At 44.5% G+C, this 19,350-nt stretch overlaps 1 protein-coding gene across 2 annotated transcripts in view; it reads left to right on the plus strand.

Annotated features, from left to right (window-relative positions):
• The first annotated feature begins 489 nt into the window (after positions 1–489).
• Positions 490–19,350, plus strand: part of NIPAL2 (NIPA like domain containing 2) — an 82,147-nt gene continuing 63,286 nt past the window's right edge. For both annotated transcript variants that reach the window (XM_068983937.1, XM_068983938.1), the window contains exon 1: positions 490–624. In XM_068983937.1, the coding sequence (XP_068840038.1) occupies positions 490–624 (135 nt within the window). The remainder of the gene's footprint in view (positions 625–19,350) is intronic.

Raw genomic sequence — 19,350 nt, forward strand, 5'->3', positions numbered from 1 at the left:
AGTTGGCGATGGACAGGGAGGCCTGGCGCGCTGCAGTCCGTGGGGTCGCAAAGAGTAGGACACGACTGAGCGACTGAACTGAATTGAATGTCTCCTTTCACTCCTGTTCACTTTAGTTTTAAGTGTTGACTCGGCGCCCCTGGGGTTGGAAGTCCTTTGGCCTTGAGCGCATCCCGACCCCGCGCGCAGAGTGGGGCCCGTCGTGAGGCATCTGCGCGCCCAGGCCGGGCCACGCGGAGCTGCGGGCCGAGCCGAGCCGCCCCTGGAGGCCGCAGCGCGGGAAGGCCCCCGGGGCACCTGGCGCCGCGCGGGGGCGGGAACCAGGTGGCCCGGGCGCGCCCGCTTTGCCCGGACACCGAGCAGGAAGTGGCTCCGGCGCGGCCCGGGCGCGGCCTCCGCAGGGCGCGCCTCCTCCGCGGCGTCTGGCGGGTGCGGCCGGGCCGGGAGGCGCCCGGAGCCCGAGCCCCGGCGAGCGGGCAGCGAGTGGTCATGGCGGCGCCGGCGCCGGGGGACCCCGGGGCCGCCGCCTCGGCCGTCCTGGACGAGCTGGCTCGGAACTTCACGTACGGGGCGCGGGGCGCCGGCAATGGCTCCCTGTCGGGCGCGTGGTACCGCCGGAACCAGGTAAGGGCCGGCCGCCCCGCCGCCCGGTGGGGGCCGGGTTGGGGCCGCCCTCCGGCCGGACGGTCCCGAGGACACCGGGCTGCCCACGTGGGCGGAGCTGACACGCAGTTTCCACACGTGGACCTCACTGCCCGGCGTTCGGGAGAGCGGGGAAGCCCTGGGCAGCCGCCCCCGGGAGTGGGTCACACAGGCCGGCGGTTCTGGGCCTCTGTGTCCCCAGACATCCCACCTCTCCAGCCTGAATCCGCCCTCTTCTCCCAGATGGACTCTAAGGCGTGTGGGGGCAAACCTCCTGCACCCGTATTCGCCCCCAGGATCATTTTACAGTTAAAAACATGAGTGACACTGTATTCTCAGAATCAGAGAACTGGTTCAAGGCCACCAGATAGCACCTCTGTGCAGATGCTCTGAGCGTGACTGCGTGTGTGTGTGTGTGTGTGTGTGTGTGTGTGTGTGTCCCCAGTGTGTCAGCTCAGCTCCTTCCATTTCCTCACAAGGAACGCTGACATTCTCAGGTTGCAGTTGCCAGACTCTCTGCTTGCTCACCGGCCCAGTGGGAAAACGTCGTCAGCCTCAACAACGCCCATGTACGCTGGAAACACACATTTAACAAGATCAAAGGGGATTGGAGCTGCCCAGGCTTGGTTTAAGAGCAGGAGGGGGGGGGGGCGAAAAAGCCCTTCCTCTAGCCACATTTATATTCTTTCAAAAAAACGAGCAAGTGATCTTGGTATGGTGGATTACAGGCTCCCTTCTGTTTTCATAATGTGTTACTTTGTTCTTGTACTTTAACAAATCAATAGGTCTTTTAATTTTACAACAGTGTAATTATAAAATATCTGTTGTTGGTCTAAATCAAGGGCTTTAACCAATAATCAAACACCTGGAAGCCTTTATGCTTGCCAAGTGTTTTGAATGTTAGTTTCTGAAATGTTAGAATTCTGTTTTCAAAAAATTTAGCTCAGAAGATACTTTACTTATATAAAGACAGAAAACCACCTTGTTAGTTTTCAACAGAGGAGAGAATGTCACTGTGAGTGTGTTTTACCACAAAACATACTAAAACAGGAAAAATGAGAGGACACTGAGCCTATTGGATTCCATTTCTCCTTCCTTCTACCAAGAAGAGTTACAAAGACTGCTTTTCATGGGAAGTTCTTTGAGCATATCTGTTATACTATGCTTATGCTAGCTTATGATATAAAACATATTATAATATGCTAATGCTAGAAACAGCCCCAATAAAAGTTGACTGATTTTTTGTCTTTTTGGTAAAGGAATTAAAGAGTTAGTAAATGTGACCTGAGATGGCATCATCCAAAACAGGAGAAAACATTGTTTGCAGAGCGGAAACCTCTGTAGACATTAGTTTTCTTTAATGCTTCCTGGAATTCAAGATTGTCTTGGCTCTCTGACACCAAACATAGCTTATTATGTGACGTAAATGTGAAAACTGAACTTTATGTTTACAAGGCTTAACTTGCCTTTGACAGTATAGGTTTGTACAGGTTGGAAAGAGTGTATCAGGAATATGCTAATTGAAACTACTCAGCTGACACCCAAACCATAGCTAGTTTGAGGTAAGACTGTATCAACTTTTCCCATTATTATGCAGATTTAAACTATCTTATAAGATTGTGGTATTTTAACTTTTCATTGATTGCATTTGTTTTTAAGCAAAAGTAAAACTTGATTTTTAAAAATTCATTCAGCAAACATTTTATTGAGTGCCTCTTGTGCTGAGCAGGCCAGTAGAAATAAAATGGAATCTAATTTTTCTTTTCTTTTTGGACATTAACTGATTATGTACTGTGCTTAAGTCTCTCAATCGTGTCCAACTCTTTGTTACCCCATGGACTGTAGCCACCAAGTTCCTCTGTCCATGGGGATTCTCCAGGCAAGAATACTGGAGTGGGTTGTCATGCCATCCTTCAGGGGATCTTCCCAACCCAGGGACTGAACCCAGGTCTCCCACATTGCAGGTGGATTCTTTACTATCTGAGCCAGGAGGGAAGCCCTAACTGATTATAGATAGCTGCAAATGGGAGTGGCTTCAAGAAAACAAAATAAGGGATATAAGTTTAGGACTTCCACACTCAAAGTTAACCATGATTACTGGGTGGTGGTTTAGTGGCTAAGTCATGTCCGACTCTGGCAACCCCATGGACTATAGCCCACTAAGCTCCACCCTCCATGGGATTTCCCAGGCAAGAATACTAGACTGGGTTGCCATTTCCTACTCTGGGGGATCTTCCCAACCCAGGGATTGAACTCCGGTCTCCTGCATTGCAAGCAGTATTCCTGCACTGCTGGCAGATTCTTTACTGAGTAAGCCACCAGGGAAGCCCTGATTACTGGATAGCCAGAGTTTAATAAATTTTATCACTACTGAAATATTTGGACAGTGTCTGTTCGGTGATAGCTCAGCTCTCTGTGTTTTTTCAAGAGATAACCATCAGATCTGATAAATTAACCTTCAGTTCAGTTCAGTTCAGTCGCTCAGTCGTGTTCCAACTCTTTTCAACCCCATAAATCGCAGCACGCCTGGCCTCCCTGTCCATCACCAACTCCCGGAGTTCACTCAGACTCACGTCCATCGAGTCCGTGATGCCATCCAGCCATCTCATCCTCTGTCGTTCCCTTCTCCTCCTGCCCCCAATCCCTCCCAGCATCAGAGTCTTTTCCAATGAGTCAACTCTTCCCATAAGGTGGCCAAAGTACTGGAGTTTCAGCTTTAGCATCATTCCTTCCAAAGAAATCCCAGGGCTGATCCCCTTCAGAATGGACGGGTTGGATCTCCTTGCAGTCCAAGGGACTCTCAAGAGTCTTCTCCAACACCACAGTTCAAAAGCATCAATTCTTCAGCACTCAGCCTTCTTCATAGTCCAACTCTCACATCCATACATGACTACTGGAAAAACCATAGCCTTGACTAGATGGACCTTAGTCAGCAAAGTAATGTCTCTGCTTTTGAATATGCTATCTAGGTTGGTCATAACTTTTCTTCCAAGGAGTAAGTGTCTTTTAATTTCATGGCTGCAGTCACCATCTGCACCATCCCCACCACCTTACTCACAGAAAAAGAGCAGCTTCCCTGAAACACATTTCAGGTGACAGATGAATATTTAACAGTGCCTTCTTAGAATCAGTGACATCTAAGGCAAAGATGTGAGTGGTTTTAGAGGAAGAAATCCCCAAACAATAAGTGGGAGTTCAGGGGGAAAGTGTTCTAGGGAATCAGGGAAGCAAGGCTTTTGTCCAATCTGCATCACTTAGGCATCTGCCTATACAAGTATAAATGCAATTAAGTTCTGCAAAGGTATTTTCTTTATGTTTGATCCGCAAGTTTTCAGTATAAAAAGATAATGCTTCTAAGATGATTATTGAACTCCCCACTGTACAAAGCACTATGGAATATTCAACATAGTCTTTAGACACAAATTCTTCCTTCCTTCTTGTTATTAGATGCTTGGGGAAACGAGCTATTAGGTAACTCTAATAAAGCAAGGCAGTATGTTTTAAGTGTCATATGAGGAATATAAAGTCCTTTGGGAATTCAGAACAAGGTGGCTTTTAGCAGGGGCCATCAGGGATGTTTTCCAGAGAGGTGCTATTTGAGCTGGACACTTAAAGACAGAGTTTCATTAATGAGAGTTCACAGATGGAAGGTACTGCAAGAAAGGAGAAAGTCTGGAGACCAAGGAGCAGCCCACATGGTCTGGACAGGTGCCCTTCTGAACGTTTTTGTATGTAGAATAGAAGTCAGTGGCCATTCTGGTTGCAGTGGAAAACTGACAGTGACTGGAAAGTGTGAGTACAGTTTCAGGTCTTAGATATCAACGTGAGTTGCCTTGAAGGACAACAGGTTAAGATGTTTGGACTCTAACTGGTAGACAGTGGGGAGCCATTGAAGGTATTTTTGTGAACAGAGAGTGAGGCAATCAAAACAAATGCTGCTGCTGCTGCTGCTGCTGCTAAGTTGCTTCAGACGTGTCTGACTCTGTGCAATCCCATAGACGGCAGCCCATCAGGCTCCTCTGTCCCTGGGATTCTCCAGGCAAGAATACTGGAGTGGGTTGCCATTTCCTTCTCCCAAAGCAAATGAAAGGCATTTGAATTGGAGTTAGCAGTGTGAAGGAGCCTCAAACAGGCCAACTGTGGACCGAATCCAGCCTGTAGATGTGTCTTGTGTCAAACTGCACAGAGGTTTAAAAATGTTTAATACATTGCCAACATTTAAAAAATGAGTATGTAAGGTTTCAAATTTCCATGATCTTTTTAAACATCAGAAGTGCTAGCAAGTTGGCCCTCTTCCCCACATGATAACTGTGAGGGGGAGCTCACAGCTCAGAACATCTGTGCTCCCCACTTGGGCTCCCCATCCCTGCTGTCTTCTCTTTTACCTACTGACCCCTGTAGGCATTTAATTTGCAACAAGCGTCAGAGGCTGTTGTCTAGTTTCTGCTGTCAACTAGCTCAGTGCGTGTAGGCAAGTCACACTGGGCTTCAGTTTTCCTTGCTGGTAAACTTATGCTTAGAATGAAAGACCCACAGTCTTTTTCATGTTATCTGGTTGAATGAATAAGTGCCAATCCAGCAAGGCTGTAGAGGGACTGGACAGGAAAGGATGAATGTGGGAAATATTGTAAAGGAGGGGTTTCGTGGCTGTTTCTTTAAGTTTATGCACATTGCTAAATATCTAAATTCGTGAAGATACTGTCAGAAAGGTTTCTTCTGCATCGGGTGAAATGAAGAATTCAGATTTTTTAATGTCCTTTGTTTGAACTTTTGATTTTCAATGGCTTGAATTTTTAAAGTCAACATATTTAAAGGAAAATTGATACATCTTGGCAGGGAAGAGGGGAATGGAAGAGACTGACATTTGTTATGCATTTGCTATGTGACACTTTATAGCTATTATCTCATTCGAGCCCCCCAACAACCTTGTAAGATACATATTATCCTCACTGTTCATGTAAGGAAATTTGTGTTAAATCAGTTGCCCCCAGATCTTACAGCAAGTAGGTTTAACTGCAGAGCTATTTTTATTCCATGCCTGAAGGCCATTGCTTAGAAACTAAAGCTTGAAAAGAATGTGGTAAGGGAAAATGAATATGGCTTGTCTCGCTGGACTAAAGAAAAATCACATTGGGTTTTATAGTGCCCTTTTATTGATTTTGCTTTGCTACCATTTATCTCTTTTCTGCTGGTCACTGCATCTGATTGCCTCTTAGAGACAGAAAAGTGTCAAAACTTACAAATAACCAAAGGGCGAGGTGGAGGTTACTGGTCCTTTCCATTTCCTTCCCAAGAAAAGCCTCTTTTTAAATTTTGTTTATACTTATTGACCTTTGTTTTTTTAACCTTCCTTATATAGCCAATGTGGCATTTCCTCTTTACCAGGTTTTCTTCAAGATGTATGTACAGTATAAGGCAGCAAAAAGGAGGAAGGAAGAAATCAATTACCTCAAAGCAACTGTATCAAAGCTTTTGTAACCATTATCATCATCATAGTCATCCCATGGTCCTTAATTGAGCAACAGATTCTTAATGCTGTCGTGAATTTGTCACACCGCATGTTTGCATTTAAATCTACCTGTCATTCCCACTCTTTGTGACCCCATAGGGTGTAGCCCACCAGGTTCCTCTGCCCACAGGATTCTCCAGGCAAGAATGCTGAAGTGGGTTGCCATTTCCTCCTCCAGAGGATTTTCCCAACCCAGGGACTGAACCTGTATCTTCTGCTTCTCCTGCATTGCAGGCGAATTCTCTACCACTGAGCCACCAGGGAAGCCGATTCCTACTAACTAGTTATAAAGTTGCATTCATGCAATCAGCTAAGTTCAGGCTGTGGGAAACTTCACCAGTTTACAGGTTTATGTGGCTCAGTTTCTTTGCAAATCACTTTTACAGGGGGAAAAAAGGGGAGAGCAAGGATAGAGATTCTCCTTGCAGATTAAAATACAACTAGAAGATGTATTAGACAAAAAAGACAGCCTCCCTTCACGGTGTTCAGGGTGCACGCTTCCGTGGGTGAAACCATAAGCAAAAGGAAGGAAGGGATCACCATGAAGTCAGACCAGGGTTTTCTTGGGGTACGAAGAGGCTGTGATGGGATGAAGCAAAGGGAGGGCTTTGGGTGGGCACCCAGTTACTGTTTCGTGATCTGGATGCTGTTAGGAGAGTGTTTGCCTTATAATAATTCATTTTAGTAATTTATTCATCTGTATCATTTTCTTTGCAATTGCCTGTATCTATTATATTCTACAATTAAAAAATTTTTTTAAATATTATCAATGCTGTGACTGTTAACTTGCATGTTTTACTCAGATAGCATGGGAAATGGTACGCTGGATTCATTTTGTTTGCTTAGGGGAATTATTTAAACAATTTTTTTTCAAAGTGTTGGTGATTGTTCAAATTGGCATTTGAGAGTTTACTATGGAAAAGATGACTTTCCCCTAAGCTATCCTTTTTGTTCTAGAATAGGGTGCTTTAAAAAGCTCGGCCTCTTTACTAGATGTGTTGGCAATTTTCTTAATTTCTCCAAATCTTGACTTTCTCTATCAAAATGGTAATAGCAATAACACTAATAACACTATATACCTTATAGGGTTGATGTAGGAATAAAATAAGATAATATATATCAAATAGTTAGCAGGGCCAGACACATAGAAAGCACAGACTAAACACTAGCTAGGGACTTCCCTAGTAGTCCAGTGGCTAAGATTCCTTGCTCCCAAGGCCCAGGTTCAATCCCTGATCAGGGAGCTAGATCTCACATGCCACAGCTCAAAGACAACTAAGACCCGGCCCAACCAATTAAAGGTAATCTGCAAAGCTGTTTTTTAAAACTAGCTATTATTAAAAGTATTAAGTCAACCTATGTTATAGGAAGTATCACAAAATATATATTTCTAATGATTAGTCATTCTTGAACTTCAGTCAGTTCAGTCACTCAGTTGTGTCCGACTCTTTGCAGCTCCATGGGCTGCAGCACACCAAGCTTCCCTGTACATCACCAACTTGTGGAGCTCACTCAGACTCATGTCCATCGAATCAGTGACACCATCCAACCATCTTATCCTCTGTCATCCCCTTCTCTTCCTGCCTTCAATCTTTCCCAGCAGCAGGGAAAAAGTATTGGAGTTTCAGCTTCAGCATCAGTCCTTTCAATGAATATTCAGGACTGATTCCTTTAGGATGGACTGGTTGGATCTCTTTGCAGTCCAAGGAACTCTCAAGAGTCTTCTCCAACACCACAGTTCAAAAACATCAATTCTTTGGTGCTCAGCTTTCTTTATAGTCCAACTTTCACATCCATACGTGACTACTGGAAAAACCATAGCTTTGACTAGATGGACCATTGTTGGCAAAGTAATGTCTCTGCTTTTTAATATGCTGTCTAGGTTGGTCATAGCTTTTCTTCCAAGTAGCAAGCATCTTTTAATTTCATGGCTGCAGTCACCATCTGCAGTGATTTTGGAGCCCCTCAAAATAAAGTCTCTCACTGTTTCCATTGTTTCCCCATCTATTTGTCATGAAATGAAGGGACCAGATGCCATGATCTTCATTTTTTGAATGTTGAGTCTTAAGGCAACTTTTTCATTCTCCTCTTTCACTTTCATCAGGAGGCTCTTTAGTTCTTCTTTGCTTTCTGCCGTAAGGGTGGTGTCACTTGCCTATCTGAGGTTATTGCTATTTCTCCCAGCAGTCTTAATTCTGGCTTGTGCTTCATCCAGCCTGGCATTTCACACGATGTACTTTGCATGTAAGATACATAAGCAGGGTGGCAATATGCAGCCTTGACGGACTCTTTTCCCAATTTGGAACCAGTCTGTGGTTGTATGTCTGGTTCTAACTGTTGCTTCTTGACCTGCATACAGGTTTCTCAGGAGGCAGGTAAGGTGGTCTGGTCTTCCCATCTCTTGAAGAATTTTCCACAGTTTGTTGTGATGCACACAGTCAAAGGCTTTGGAGTAGTCAATAAAGCAGAAGTAGGTGTTTTTCTGGAACTCTCCTGCTTTTTCAATGATCCAATGGATGTTGGCAATTTGATCTCTGGTTCCTCCACCTTTTCTAAATCCAGCTTGAACATCTGGAAGTTCACAGTTCATGTACTGTTGAAGCCTGGCTTGGAGAATTTTGAGCATTTAACTCATTGCAAATGGAAATAAGAAGTTCTGTCAGTTATTTGATGCAACTCTCTTTTCTTTACTCCAGAACCAACTATTTCTCTACCTCCACTGCCTTCCTCACTCCATTTGATGTTTGCCTCCCCTTCACTCTCCAGACATAGTCACATTACAGAACACTTCTTGATTGTAGTAATTTCTTAGCTTAAACACTTGTCATCTAAGGCAAGTGTACTAAGGCAAGGATTCCCCTCATGTCTTCTGCCTCTTTCCAGGCTTCTGGATTGGGGAAGGATGGATGGGTGGCCCTGGGAACAGCTGACAGGATTTGGTGTCAGAAGTGTGATGACATCTCCAGATGCTGACGGTAGTTTAACCAACTAAGGACCAGCACCCCAGCTTGGGAAAGCTCATGCTGTGTCATTAAGACTTTAATGCTGTTTATTTTAGGGGTGTTTTTGTTTATTTGTTTTGGCTTTGTTTTGTTTTTTTTTTTCTAAAGGTCCAGTATTCCTCCACTCAGTTTACACCTTTTATAACCTGCCCCATTCTCTTGGATGTGATTCTCTGTTCCATCCAAGAGAATTGCGCTTTACATAAAGTCAGAGCTCTTCTTACTCTGCCCTGGTCCACTGGAGCCTTCATTGCCCAGAGGCTTACTACTTTGCCCTCCACCTAGTTCTCATGCACACCTGTGCGTTTACCTCATCTTGTCGCTTGGCCTGGACCATGGCCACTCCCAGCGTGTTCTCCTGTCGTCTCTGGCACATGTCAGGAGCTGCAGAGTAAACACAGGCTTGTGTAAACACAGGCTAGCTTATGTTTAGTCATGAGCTCCACACCTCAACAAATATTGTATTTGTCCTGGCGTGCCTCCTTCAGAGACCCACCCTGGTCTTGGTGGGTCGTTCAGAGGTCTGCCAGCAGCCTCAATGCTGTGGTTCCCTAAGCCACCCCCTCACCTTCTCAGCACCTCTCAAATGGTTTCCCCCTTTCAGTGACTTGGGCTCCCCGCCTGACCTCTGTGGCTTGCAACAGGGGTCTGTTCTCTCTTCTGGCTTTGGCACTTGGCTTCTCGACCAAGAACGCTTTGTAAGTTAAGAGGCTTTGGTTGTTGAGTCCCAGGAAACCTAACTTTAACTGGCTTAAATAATAGATCAGTATGGATGACGTGGAAGGCCGGAAGAACTCCGGGTCCACATCAGCCTTGATGCACACACTGCAGTCACATGGCAAACGCCGGCTCTCCCTCTCCTCTTCCACTTCTGTTCCTCGGGACTGTTGATCCCACTTTTTGCAGGCTCAACCCTGTAGCCTTCATCCTCCCTTTTCATTTTCAGAAAGGAAAGCTTGACTTTCTCCACCAATGATAATCCATTGCCTTTAGTCTGACTGGACGAGGTTCGGTCCATGTCCTTTCCTGAACCAGCTGCCAAGGCCCAAAGAACATGAGCCCTTGGGAAGGGCTGGATGAAAGACAGGTCCTGTAGCCAGGATGAGAGGTACTACGTGGTCCTAACAGCGGTGACCACTGGGTAGGCTGGAGTCCTTCTCCTCTGGTTCACTGTCTTCTTGGGCACCCACCTTTCCCCCCAGCTCATCAGAGGCCTTCACTTTCTACATCCTGCCTCAGAGGAGCAGCCCCAGCAAAGTCACCCCAGTGAAGCCCGCCTTGCTGTTGTGGGTGAACCAGAGCAGTAATCTCCTTAAAAGCTTAGTTATAGGATCAATTTCTGAAATATTTTTCTTAGCGTCAACTCTAAGCTGTGACTTATCTCTAAATTTGAGACTTACCACCCCAACTCATGTTCTCTCCCTCAAGAGGGACTTCTAGAAAAGCCTCTTGTCTTTCTGCAGACAGAAAAGTCAGAGGGTATCCGCTGGCAAAAGCAGCATCTCAATCTTACCTCTACCTGCTTAGTGATGTCTTTACCGTCAACAACCACCTCTTCAGAAGGGAGGAGCCTCCTAAAAGATTAGTGGATTAAGGTGAAGTAGGTGTGGTATGTGAGTGCAATGCTGTACGGAGTCCTAGAAGCCAGGTCAGCATTGCCAATAATGTCATTCAAGGTTGAGGTCAGTCCTGTGAATTCTGGGAGGTCTTTATTTCCTCTTCAACCTCTGGACTTGCAGGGCTCTGATTGTTCCGGGGCTATTTGGGAGACAGTGATACTCTTTTCCATCATTACAGCCCACACTGAGTTTGATCAGCTAATCAACAGTGACGGCCGAAATGCAGCCAACATTCCACTTAGTAAAAATCACAAGTAGAGAGTCCTTCTCAAGAGCGTTGGGCAGTAATACCAGAGAAATCGGGAAGATGGACTCTGTCCTCAAACTGTAGCCATATATGGGGTGTGATACACATCAATTAGACCACATATCCATTATCCAGGGCTTTCCTGGTAGCTCAGCTGGTAAAGAATCCACCTGCAATGTGGGAGACCCCAGTTCGATTCCTGGGTCAGAAAGATCCCCTGGAGGAGGGCATGGCAACCCACTGCAGTATTCTTGCCAGGAGAATCCCCGTGGACAGAGGAGCCTGGTGGGCTGCACTCCATGTGGTCGCAAAGAGTCAGATGTGACTGGGCAACTGAGCGCAGCACAATACATAGTTTATACGGGGGCTTCCCAGGTGATATTAGTGGTAAAGAACCCGCCTGCCAATGCAGGAGACAGAGGCACAGGTTTGAGCCCTGGGCAGAAGGGTCCCCTGGAGGGGGGTGTGGCAACCCACTCCAGTATTCTTGTCAGGAGAATCCCATGGACAGAGGAGCCTGGAGAGTTACAGTCCCTAGGGTCGCAAAGAGTGCACACACGCAGGCGTACATTATACAATGTACAGTGTGTGTGTGTGAAAGATATAGACAGAGAATGAGAATGCATTAGAAATACTTGGAAAATCACAGTTGAAGGACTGGTGTGAAGCTGCCCTTGCTTATACAATCTGATGGACTGCTTCGGTTGTGCTTCCAGGACCAGCATAGTACAGTTACATAACTGCAAGTAAAGAGAGCCAAAGCAGAAGAGGAGACAGTGTGAAGTGCCTTTGGATGTGACTGCCTGAGCCGCAGCAGTGGAGAAACAAGTGGTTCTTTGTGAACAAGGTGCAAGTGGACCTCCTCTTACAAGCGGCGGCCACAGCCACAAAGTCGAGAATAATCCTGAGTAACATGCATAGCATTTTATTAGACTTCTGAACTGTACTTGCAGACCCAAATCACAGTCACCATCAATGAGTTCTTTGGGTATCAGAGGTGGGTTGACCATAAGGTGGGTTGGGACCTGGTTGCCGGACCAGTGGGATGTGAGAATTTTGCCAGGAAAGGGGGAGCTTGGGGTTAGGGGAATTTATTTGGTTATGAGTACTGGCCCTTTAGAGGCAATGGAGTGTCCAGGTCACAGTGTCCCAGAGGAGAAAATCTGCACTTGATTCCTGCCTTGATGTCAGAAAGATCTGGTCTGGTGGGTGGAGAGGGCTGCAGGAGTCTCAGGCAGATGCGTGTCAGTAAGAGGCAGAGTCGTGATCCCTCCCCTACATTGAGGCAAAAACTCACCCAGGGGCTGGGGCCTGACATACACAGTGGAGTTTAATCTCCAGGAGGATGGAGCTGGCAAAATACAGCCCAAGTTCAAGGCCGGCATCGCTCTCAAAAGAGTCATGTACTCTTGAAACCCAAGCAGGTGCGGGGGAAAGAGCTGTAATTCAGCGAGCTCCCAGGTTTTCCAGCTCAAGGGAGGAAGCCTCTCACACATCCTGGGATTTCCCTGCAAAAGGCAGCCGGCAATCCTGCTTCTATGAAAACAAAGAATGACCGATTTTGTTAAATTATTATTAAGAATATGTTGTTGCAAAATTTGAAAGTTATGGGACCTCATATTGATCTGGATGTAAACAATAGCATTCTTTGTGTTCAGCATGTCAGTCCTTGTTTCAAAGATCCCTTTCCAGTGTTAAACAGGATTGATTTGTTTTATAATAGACCCAAGTTTAAGATTTCCTTAAGTGATATCTCACCTTTCTTGACTATTGTTGTTCTCCTTTTAATAAAGTGTTAAAAGCTCCCAAAGGATGTCTTATTACATTTTTCCCATAAATTTGTTCTGCTACAACTTAAATTTCTCAAAAACAACAAACATGGTGGCTTAGTAAGCTAAGTAAAGCTTATCGTTAATGGAGCTCGGTTTTTTAAGATAAGGGATGTACAATTATGTAAGTAAATGTGTTCCCAAGTAAAAGACAAAATGTAACAGTGCTTAATTGTATGGGAAGGCAGTATGTTGGGCTTTTCTGCCTAGGTTTTTAAGGTTGATTAAAAATTGGCATAGAATAGCTTGTAGAATAGCAACCATACAGTGTGTTTTGTAATCCTGACCTTTTCTGTTGGCTTTAAATCACCAGAGTTGGATCCAATGCTATGAAACTTTCTCAGGATAGAAAGGCAATAACCTTATGGCATACAAAAACCAAGATAACAAAAATCTCTTCTGGAATGACATTTTTTCTTTCTTCATTTTTACGTATGGGATTATAGCTTTAACTTAGTTTGGGTTAGTATTGCAGACAATGCAATTATCTACAAGGGCAAAGGAGATTAGGGGTAAGAATAGTCCAACCCATTCAGCATTCTAAAAAGTATTACGTATTTCCAACGTTTGCTGCAATGAATATGAATATTGTTTCTTCGTGGCCCTGTTGTAGTTAACTCTCCACATTTACCCTCCTTCTTCTGAGATCCCAAAGTGTCTCCTAACTGGTTTTCCTGTTCCCTGGCCTTGCTCCCTCCCAGTCCATCCTCCACACTGCACCAGGATGTCTTCTAAATGTCTCCCTTGAACCTATCCTTCTCTGGTTTAGCATCCTTCATGTTGTAGCACCACCTGCAGACCCATGGCATGAAAAGGCTGCTGCCTGCCCCTCCAGTCCAGCTATACTGGAGTCATGCCAATGTAATTAAGATAAAGATCTCGAGACAAGATGATTATCCTGGATTATCTGGATGGACCCTAAATGCCATCACATGTTATCTTTTTTCTTTTTTTATGAGAGGGAGACACAGGGAGATTTCACATGGAAGAGGAAGGCAATGCAGAGAGTGATGCAACCATAAACCAAGGATGTGCCAACAGCCACCAGAAACTGGGGGAGGCACGGAATAGATTCTTTGCTAGAAACTCTAGAGGGAGTGTGGCCCTGCCGTCTTGATTTCAGCCCAATGAAATTGATTTGGAGCTTCCAGGCTCCAGAACCGTGAGAGAGTAAACTTCTGTTGTTTTAAGCTACCAGGTTTATGCTGATTTGTTACAGCAGCCTCAGGAAGCTAATATACTCTCCAGTCTAGGCAGACTTGAGCTCTGTCCCTTCTGTTTGCATGGGTTCTATAGAGCGTACCTCTATTATAGATTTCACAGGTGGTAGGCGGGGGGCTTCCCTCGTAGCTCAGTCAGTAAAGAATCTGCCTGCAATGCAGGAGACCTGGGTTTGATTCCTATGTCAGGAAGATCTCCTGGAGAAGGAAATGGCAACCCACTCCAATGTTCTTGCCTAGAGAATCCCATGGACAGAGGAGCCTGGCAGGCTACAGTCTGTGGGGTCCCAAGAGCCAGACACGGTTGAGCGACCAAACCACTACCAGGCTGTTACTGGGCTTCCCACGTGGTGCTAGTGGTAAAGAACGCGCCTGCCAATGCAGGAGACGTGAGATGCGGGTTCAATCCCTCGGTCAGGAAGATCCCTCTGGAGGAGGGCATGGCACTCTACTCCAGTCTTCTTGCCTGGAGAATCCCATGGACAGAGGAGCCTGGTAGGCTACAGTCCACAAGGTCACAAAGAGTCAGACACGACTGAGCGACTTAGCAGCAGCAGCCGTCTGTTATTGGTCACTTTTTCTACCTCTTCTGAGCTTCTCGAGGATTCTTTGCATCCTTTGTTCCTGAAATAGGACCTAATATTTATTAGTTGCTAAATAAATACCAAATGGGCTCATGACTGAGCAAATAGCCTCTGATGTGGACTTTGTCTGTCTCCCATATCCACCATCTTCTCTGTGGTCGCTTACATTTTATGTCCTTTTCCTCCACCTTGCATATTTTTCCCAACCAGTGTCTACATGTGATTTTAAGTTGTGCAGTGGTCTTATTTTTCTCATTAATCTCTTTCCTTAGTTCAGCCAGCTTCCTATTTATTTCTCGCTTTTTTTTCTTTCCTTGTTATCATCTCCTCTTTGAACTCTTTCAAAATGAACCCATATTCTCTTAAAAAATTCATTGAGCCTCTAAAGCAGATTTTTTAACATCTTAGTTTGGAATTTTTCCAACCTATAGAAAACTCAGAAGAATAATACAGTAAACACCACATGTCTTCATCTGGAGATTCACTTGTTAACACTATACCACATTTGTTTGTTCTTGCTCATTCTCTTTGTCTCTCCCTCTCTCTTCCTATGTTTTATTTATATTGTCATGTATCATTTGAAAGTAAATTGCACACATTATGAATCTTTACTCCTACAAATTTAAGGATGTATTGCAAAGACTTTGGATGTCCTCCTATCCCCTCCCAACTTTCTGAAAGTGAGGTTGCACCTGTTTACTAGGTGTAAATACAAAACCACCCCAGCTCATTCCTGAGAGTTTCCCATGAGATGAGATGAACTGAATACTCATTTCTCAGGCATATCATCCCCTTTTAGGTTCAGGTTCTGTAAGATCACTCCTTCAGTGATGAGTTGACCTAAATCACTTAACCTGTGATATTTCCCATACTAAAAACTGGATCTCTCATTTCCATGTTCAGGGGTATTTTACTGCCTGGAAGAGGAGACAGCATTATTCTAGCTGTGAGTTGAATATGACTATTACAGTGTTCAAAACTAGCTCTGAATCTATGGTTCTTTTGAACCATATACTGGCTCCACCAGGGTCTGATTCCAAATTTATGTTTTGAAGGCAGAGCCAGAGACTGGAACAGACTATGACCAATTCCACACGTCCCTATTATCATATCCCATCACAATCTGGCCAAACTCCTCCACCCATGGTTATAGGTCAATAACTTTATGTGAAATATCTAAAGACCATTCTGGCACCAAAAAGTGGGATAGAAGATTGTTATTCCAAATAAAACAAAAACATCCTGAGTACTTATTAGTGCTGATATTTTCAAGCTCATTCTCCAGAAATTTTTGCTGTGGCTACCACCATCTGTTTGCCAAGACATCCTGGAAAAGCCAGACCTTAAGCTGCAGTAGTGACAGGAGTGAACCCTACAAAAATAAAAGGCATCTTTCTGTGTTTCTGGTCTGCACTTGTAATCGTGTTATTAAGATGCCGAGCCACCTTTGCTTCTATTATCTTTGTAGTTTATGGATACTGGGAAAAAGAAACAGATCCTGCTAAGTTTAAAACTGTGGAAAACGAACATTGACTAGCCGGACAGTTACCTATTGCAGTCTATGAAGAAACGGTGATTCAGACATAAGCTGGGTTCCTGGGGCCAAAATTGGCCTGGTATCTATCTAGCTGTGTGACTTTGCACAAGTCACTTTCCTTCTCCAGCTCTGTTCTCTTTCCTGACCACCAGTCTCCAGATCAATAGGGAGGGGAGAAAAGGGGGTAGGGGGAGGAGAGGAACCTAAGCTTCCACTAATTCTAGTATGCTGGAAGGCAGAGAGCACTCTGAATAAAGTAATGAAGCCAACTAGATGTCTCTTAATTTAAGTGGCAAGTTTATAAGGGCTGCTTGCTATATGCAAATGACACCACTGATTTCTGATGAGGATTCTGTAATCATTAAAGCACATTTACCAGAGCCTCTAATTGGAAACAGGGTTTAGTAGTGCTTCAATTCAGTTCAGTTCAGTCGCTCAGTCGTGTCTGACTCTGCGACCCCATGAACCGTAGCACGCCAGGCCTCCCTGTCCATCACCAACTCCCGGAGTCCACCCAAACCCATGTCCATCGAGTCAGTGATGCCATCCAACCATCTCATCCTCTGTCGTCCCCTTCTCCTCCTGCCCTCAATCTTTCCCAGCATCAGGGGCTTTTCAAATGAGTCAGCTCTTCTCATCAGGTGGCCAAAGTATTGGAGTTTCAGCTTCAACAACAGTCCTTCCAGTGAACACCCAGGACTGATCTCCTTTAGAATGGACTGGTTGGATCTCCTTAAGTCCAAGGGACTCTTACCTCAAGTTATTATATGTCCTTGAAGGTAATTAAACCATCTTTTCTGGGAAAACATTGCAAATTTGAACCTTCCCATCTCAACCAATTAGGGACATTAATGAGGATTTACTGAATTATTACTATTTTACAGGTATGTGTCAAATGAATTTAATGAATATGCAATTAACCTTCAATAACTAGGTAAAATTTCAGAAAAACAATAAGATATACCAGTTTATACTGTGCACAGGCATACGCCTGAGATATTGCAATTTCAGTTCTAGGCCACTGTAATAGAGCAAGTATTGCAACAAAGTAAGTCACATGAATTTTTGGTTTCCTAGTATGTGAAAGGGAGAAGGCACCCCACTCCAGTACTCTTGCCTGGAAAATCCCATGGACAGAGGAGCCTGGTGGGCTGCAGTCCATGGGGTCGCTAGGAGTCGGACACAACTGAGCAAATTCACTTTCACGCATTGGAGAAGGAAATGGCAACCCACTCCAGTATTCTTGCTTGGAGAATCCCAGGGACGGGGAAGCCTGGTGGGCTGTTGTCTATGGGGTCACATACAGTCAGACACGACTGAAGCGACTCAGCAGCAGCAGCAGCAGCAGCATGTAAAAGTAATGTTCACACTTGCATAGTCTATCAAATATGCAGTTCTGTTGCATTTTGCATTGTGTCTTAGAAAAACAGTGTACATACCTTAATAATTTATTGCTGAGACTTCCCTGGTGTTCCATTGGTTACGATGTCATGCTTCCAATGCAGAGGGCCCAGGTTCAATCCCTGGTCAAGGAACTAGATCCTGCATGTTATAACTAAGACCTGGCACAGCCAACTAAATTTAAAAAAAAAAAAAAAATATATATATATATATATATATATATAATTGCTAAGAAATGCCAGCCATCATCTGAGCCTTCAGTAAGTCATAATCTTTTTGCAATAGTAACATCAAATATCACTGATCACAGATAATCATAACAAATACTATGATAATGAAAAAGTTTGAAATATTGCAAGAATTACCAAAATGTGATACACAGACACGAAGTAAGCAAATACTGTTGGAAAAGAGGTGCTGAAAGGCCTCAATGCAGGGTTGCCACACACCTTCAACTTGTATAAAATGCTTATCTGTGAGGCACAATGAAGTGAAGCCCAATAAATGAAGTGTGTCTCTATTAGCAGGAAACTGTTTCTGACACCTGCTTTATACCTATATATTTCAGTAGATATGAAATAACTAGACTTTAGAAGACAGCAGGCAGCTTTCTATTGCACACAAGTGGACCCTTCATTGTTGAAATCTGAATTCTGGGACAAGCTTGTTTTCTCATGAAACAGAGTGTTTCCTGAATTCCAACCCCAGTTGATTATAAAGTACTCCTTTGAGATCTTCCTAAGGCCAAAGGTCAAAATTTACTATTTCTAGACAGTTTTTAATCAATCTGAGAGTAGTTAAGTTCAAATAGCCTTTAATAAACAACTTCTCTGTGCCAGACACCTGTGCTAGTCATTAGGGATACAAAGATGAGTTGGTAAGTCACAGCTCTGCCCTCAAGGAGCTTATAGTCTCGAGGGGAAATACACCTGTAAAGAATAATTATAGGGACTTCCCTGCTGGTCCAGTGGTTAAGAGTCCGCCTTGCAGTGCAGGGGAGGGGGTTTCAGTCCTTGGTCAGGAACTAAGATCCCACCTGCCATGGAGTGACTAAGCCCACGCCACAGCTAGAGAGTCTACGTGCTGCAACAAAAGATCCCACATGACGCAACTAAGACCCAATCCGTTCAGTCCAGCTCAGTCGCTCAGTCGTGTCCGACTCTTTGCAACCCCATGGACTGCAGCCCGCCAGGCCTCCCTGTCCATCACCAACTCTCGGAGTTTACCCAAACTCATGCCCATTGAGTTGGTGATGCCATCCAACCATCTCATCCTCTGTCATCCCCTTCTCCTCCCACCTTCAATCTTTCCCAGCATCAGGGTCTTTTCAAATGAGTCAGTTTCAGCTTCAACATCAGTCCTTCCGATGAATATTCAGGACTGGTCTCCTTTAGGATGGACTGGTTGGATCTCCTTTCAGTCCAAGGGACTCTCAAGAGTCTTCTCCAACACCACAGTTCAAAAACATCAATTCTTCAGCACTCAGCTTTCTTAATAGTCCAAAAGTACCACCAAATAAATATTTTTTAAAGATAATGATTATATACAGTTTAATATATGTACTGATGGGTGTGTATATTCTGACCTCAAAGGGAGGTCAGAAATGCTGAACTTGAAGATAGATCTGAGGAACTTCTCCATAATTCAGTATAAGGAGGTAAGAGTTGGAAAATATGAGAGCTATTTTAGGGGAAAAAGAATTAAAAAGTCTAACATACTTGTAAGAGGAGTTCCACATGGAAAGGATAGAGAGAACCATA

This window comes from Capricornis sumatraensis, chromosome 11 (assembly GCF_032405125.1).
Source record: "Capricornis sumatraensis isolate serow.1 chromosome 11, serow.2, whole genome shotgun sequence".
Lineage (NCBI taxonomy): Eukaryota > Metazoa > Chordata > Mammalia > Artiodactyla > Bovidae > Capricornis > Capricornis sumatraensis.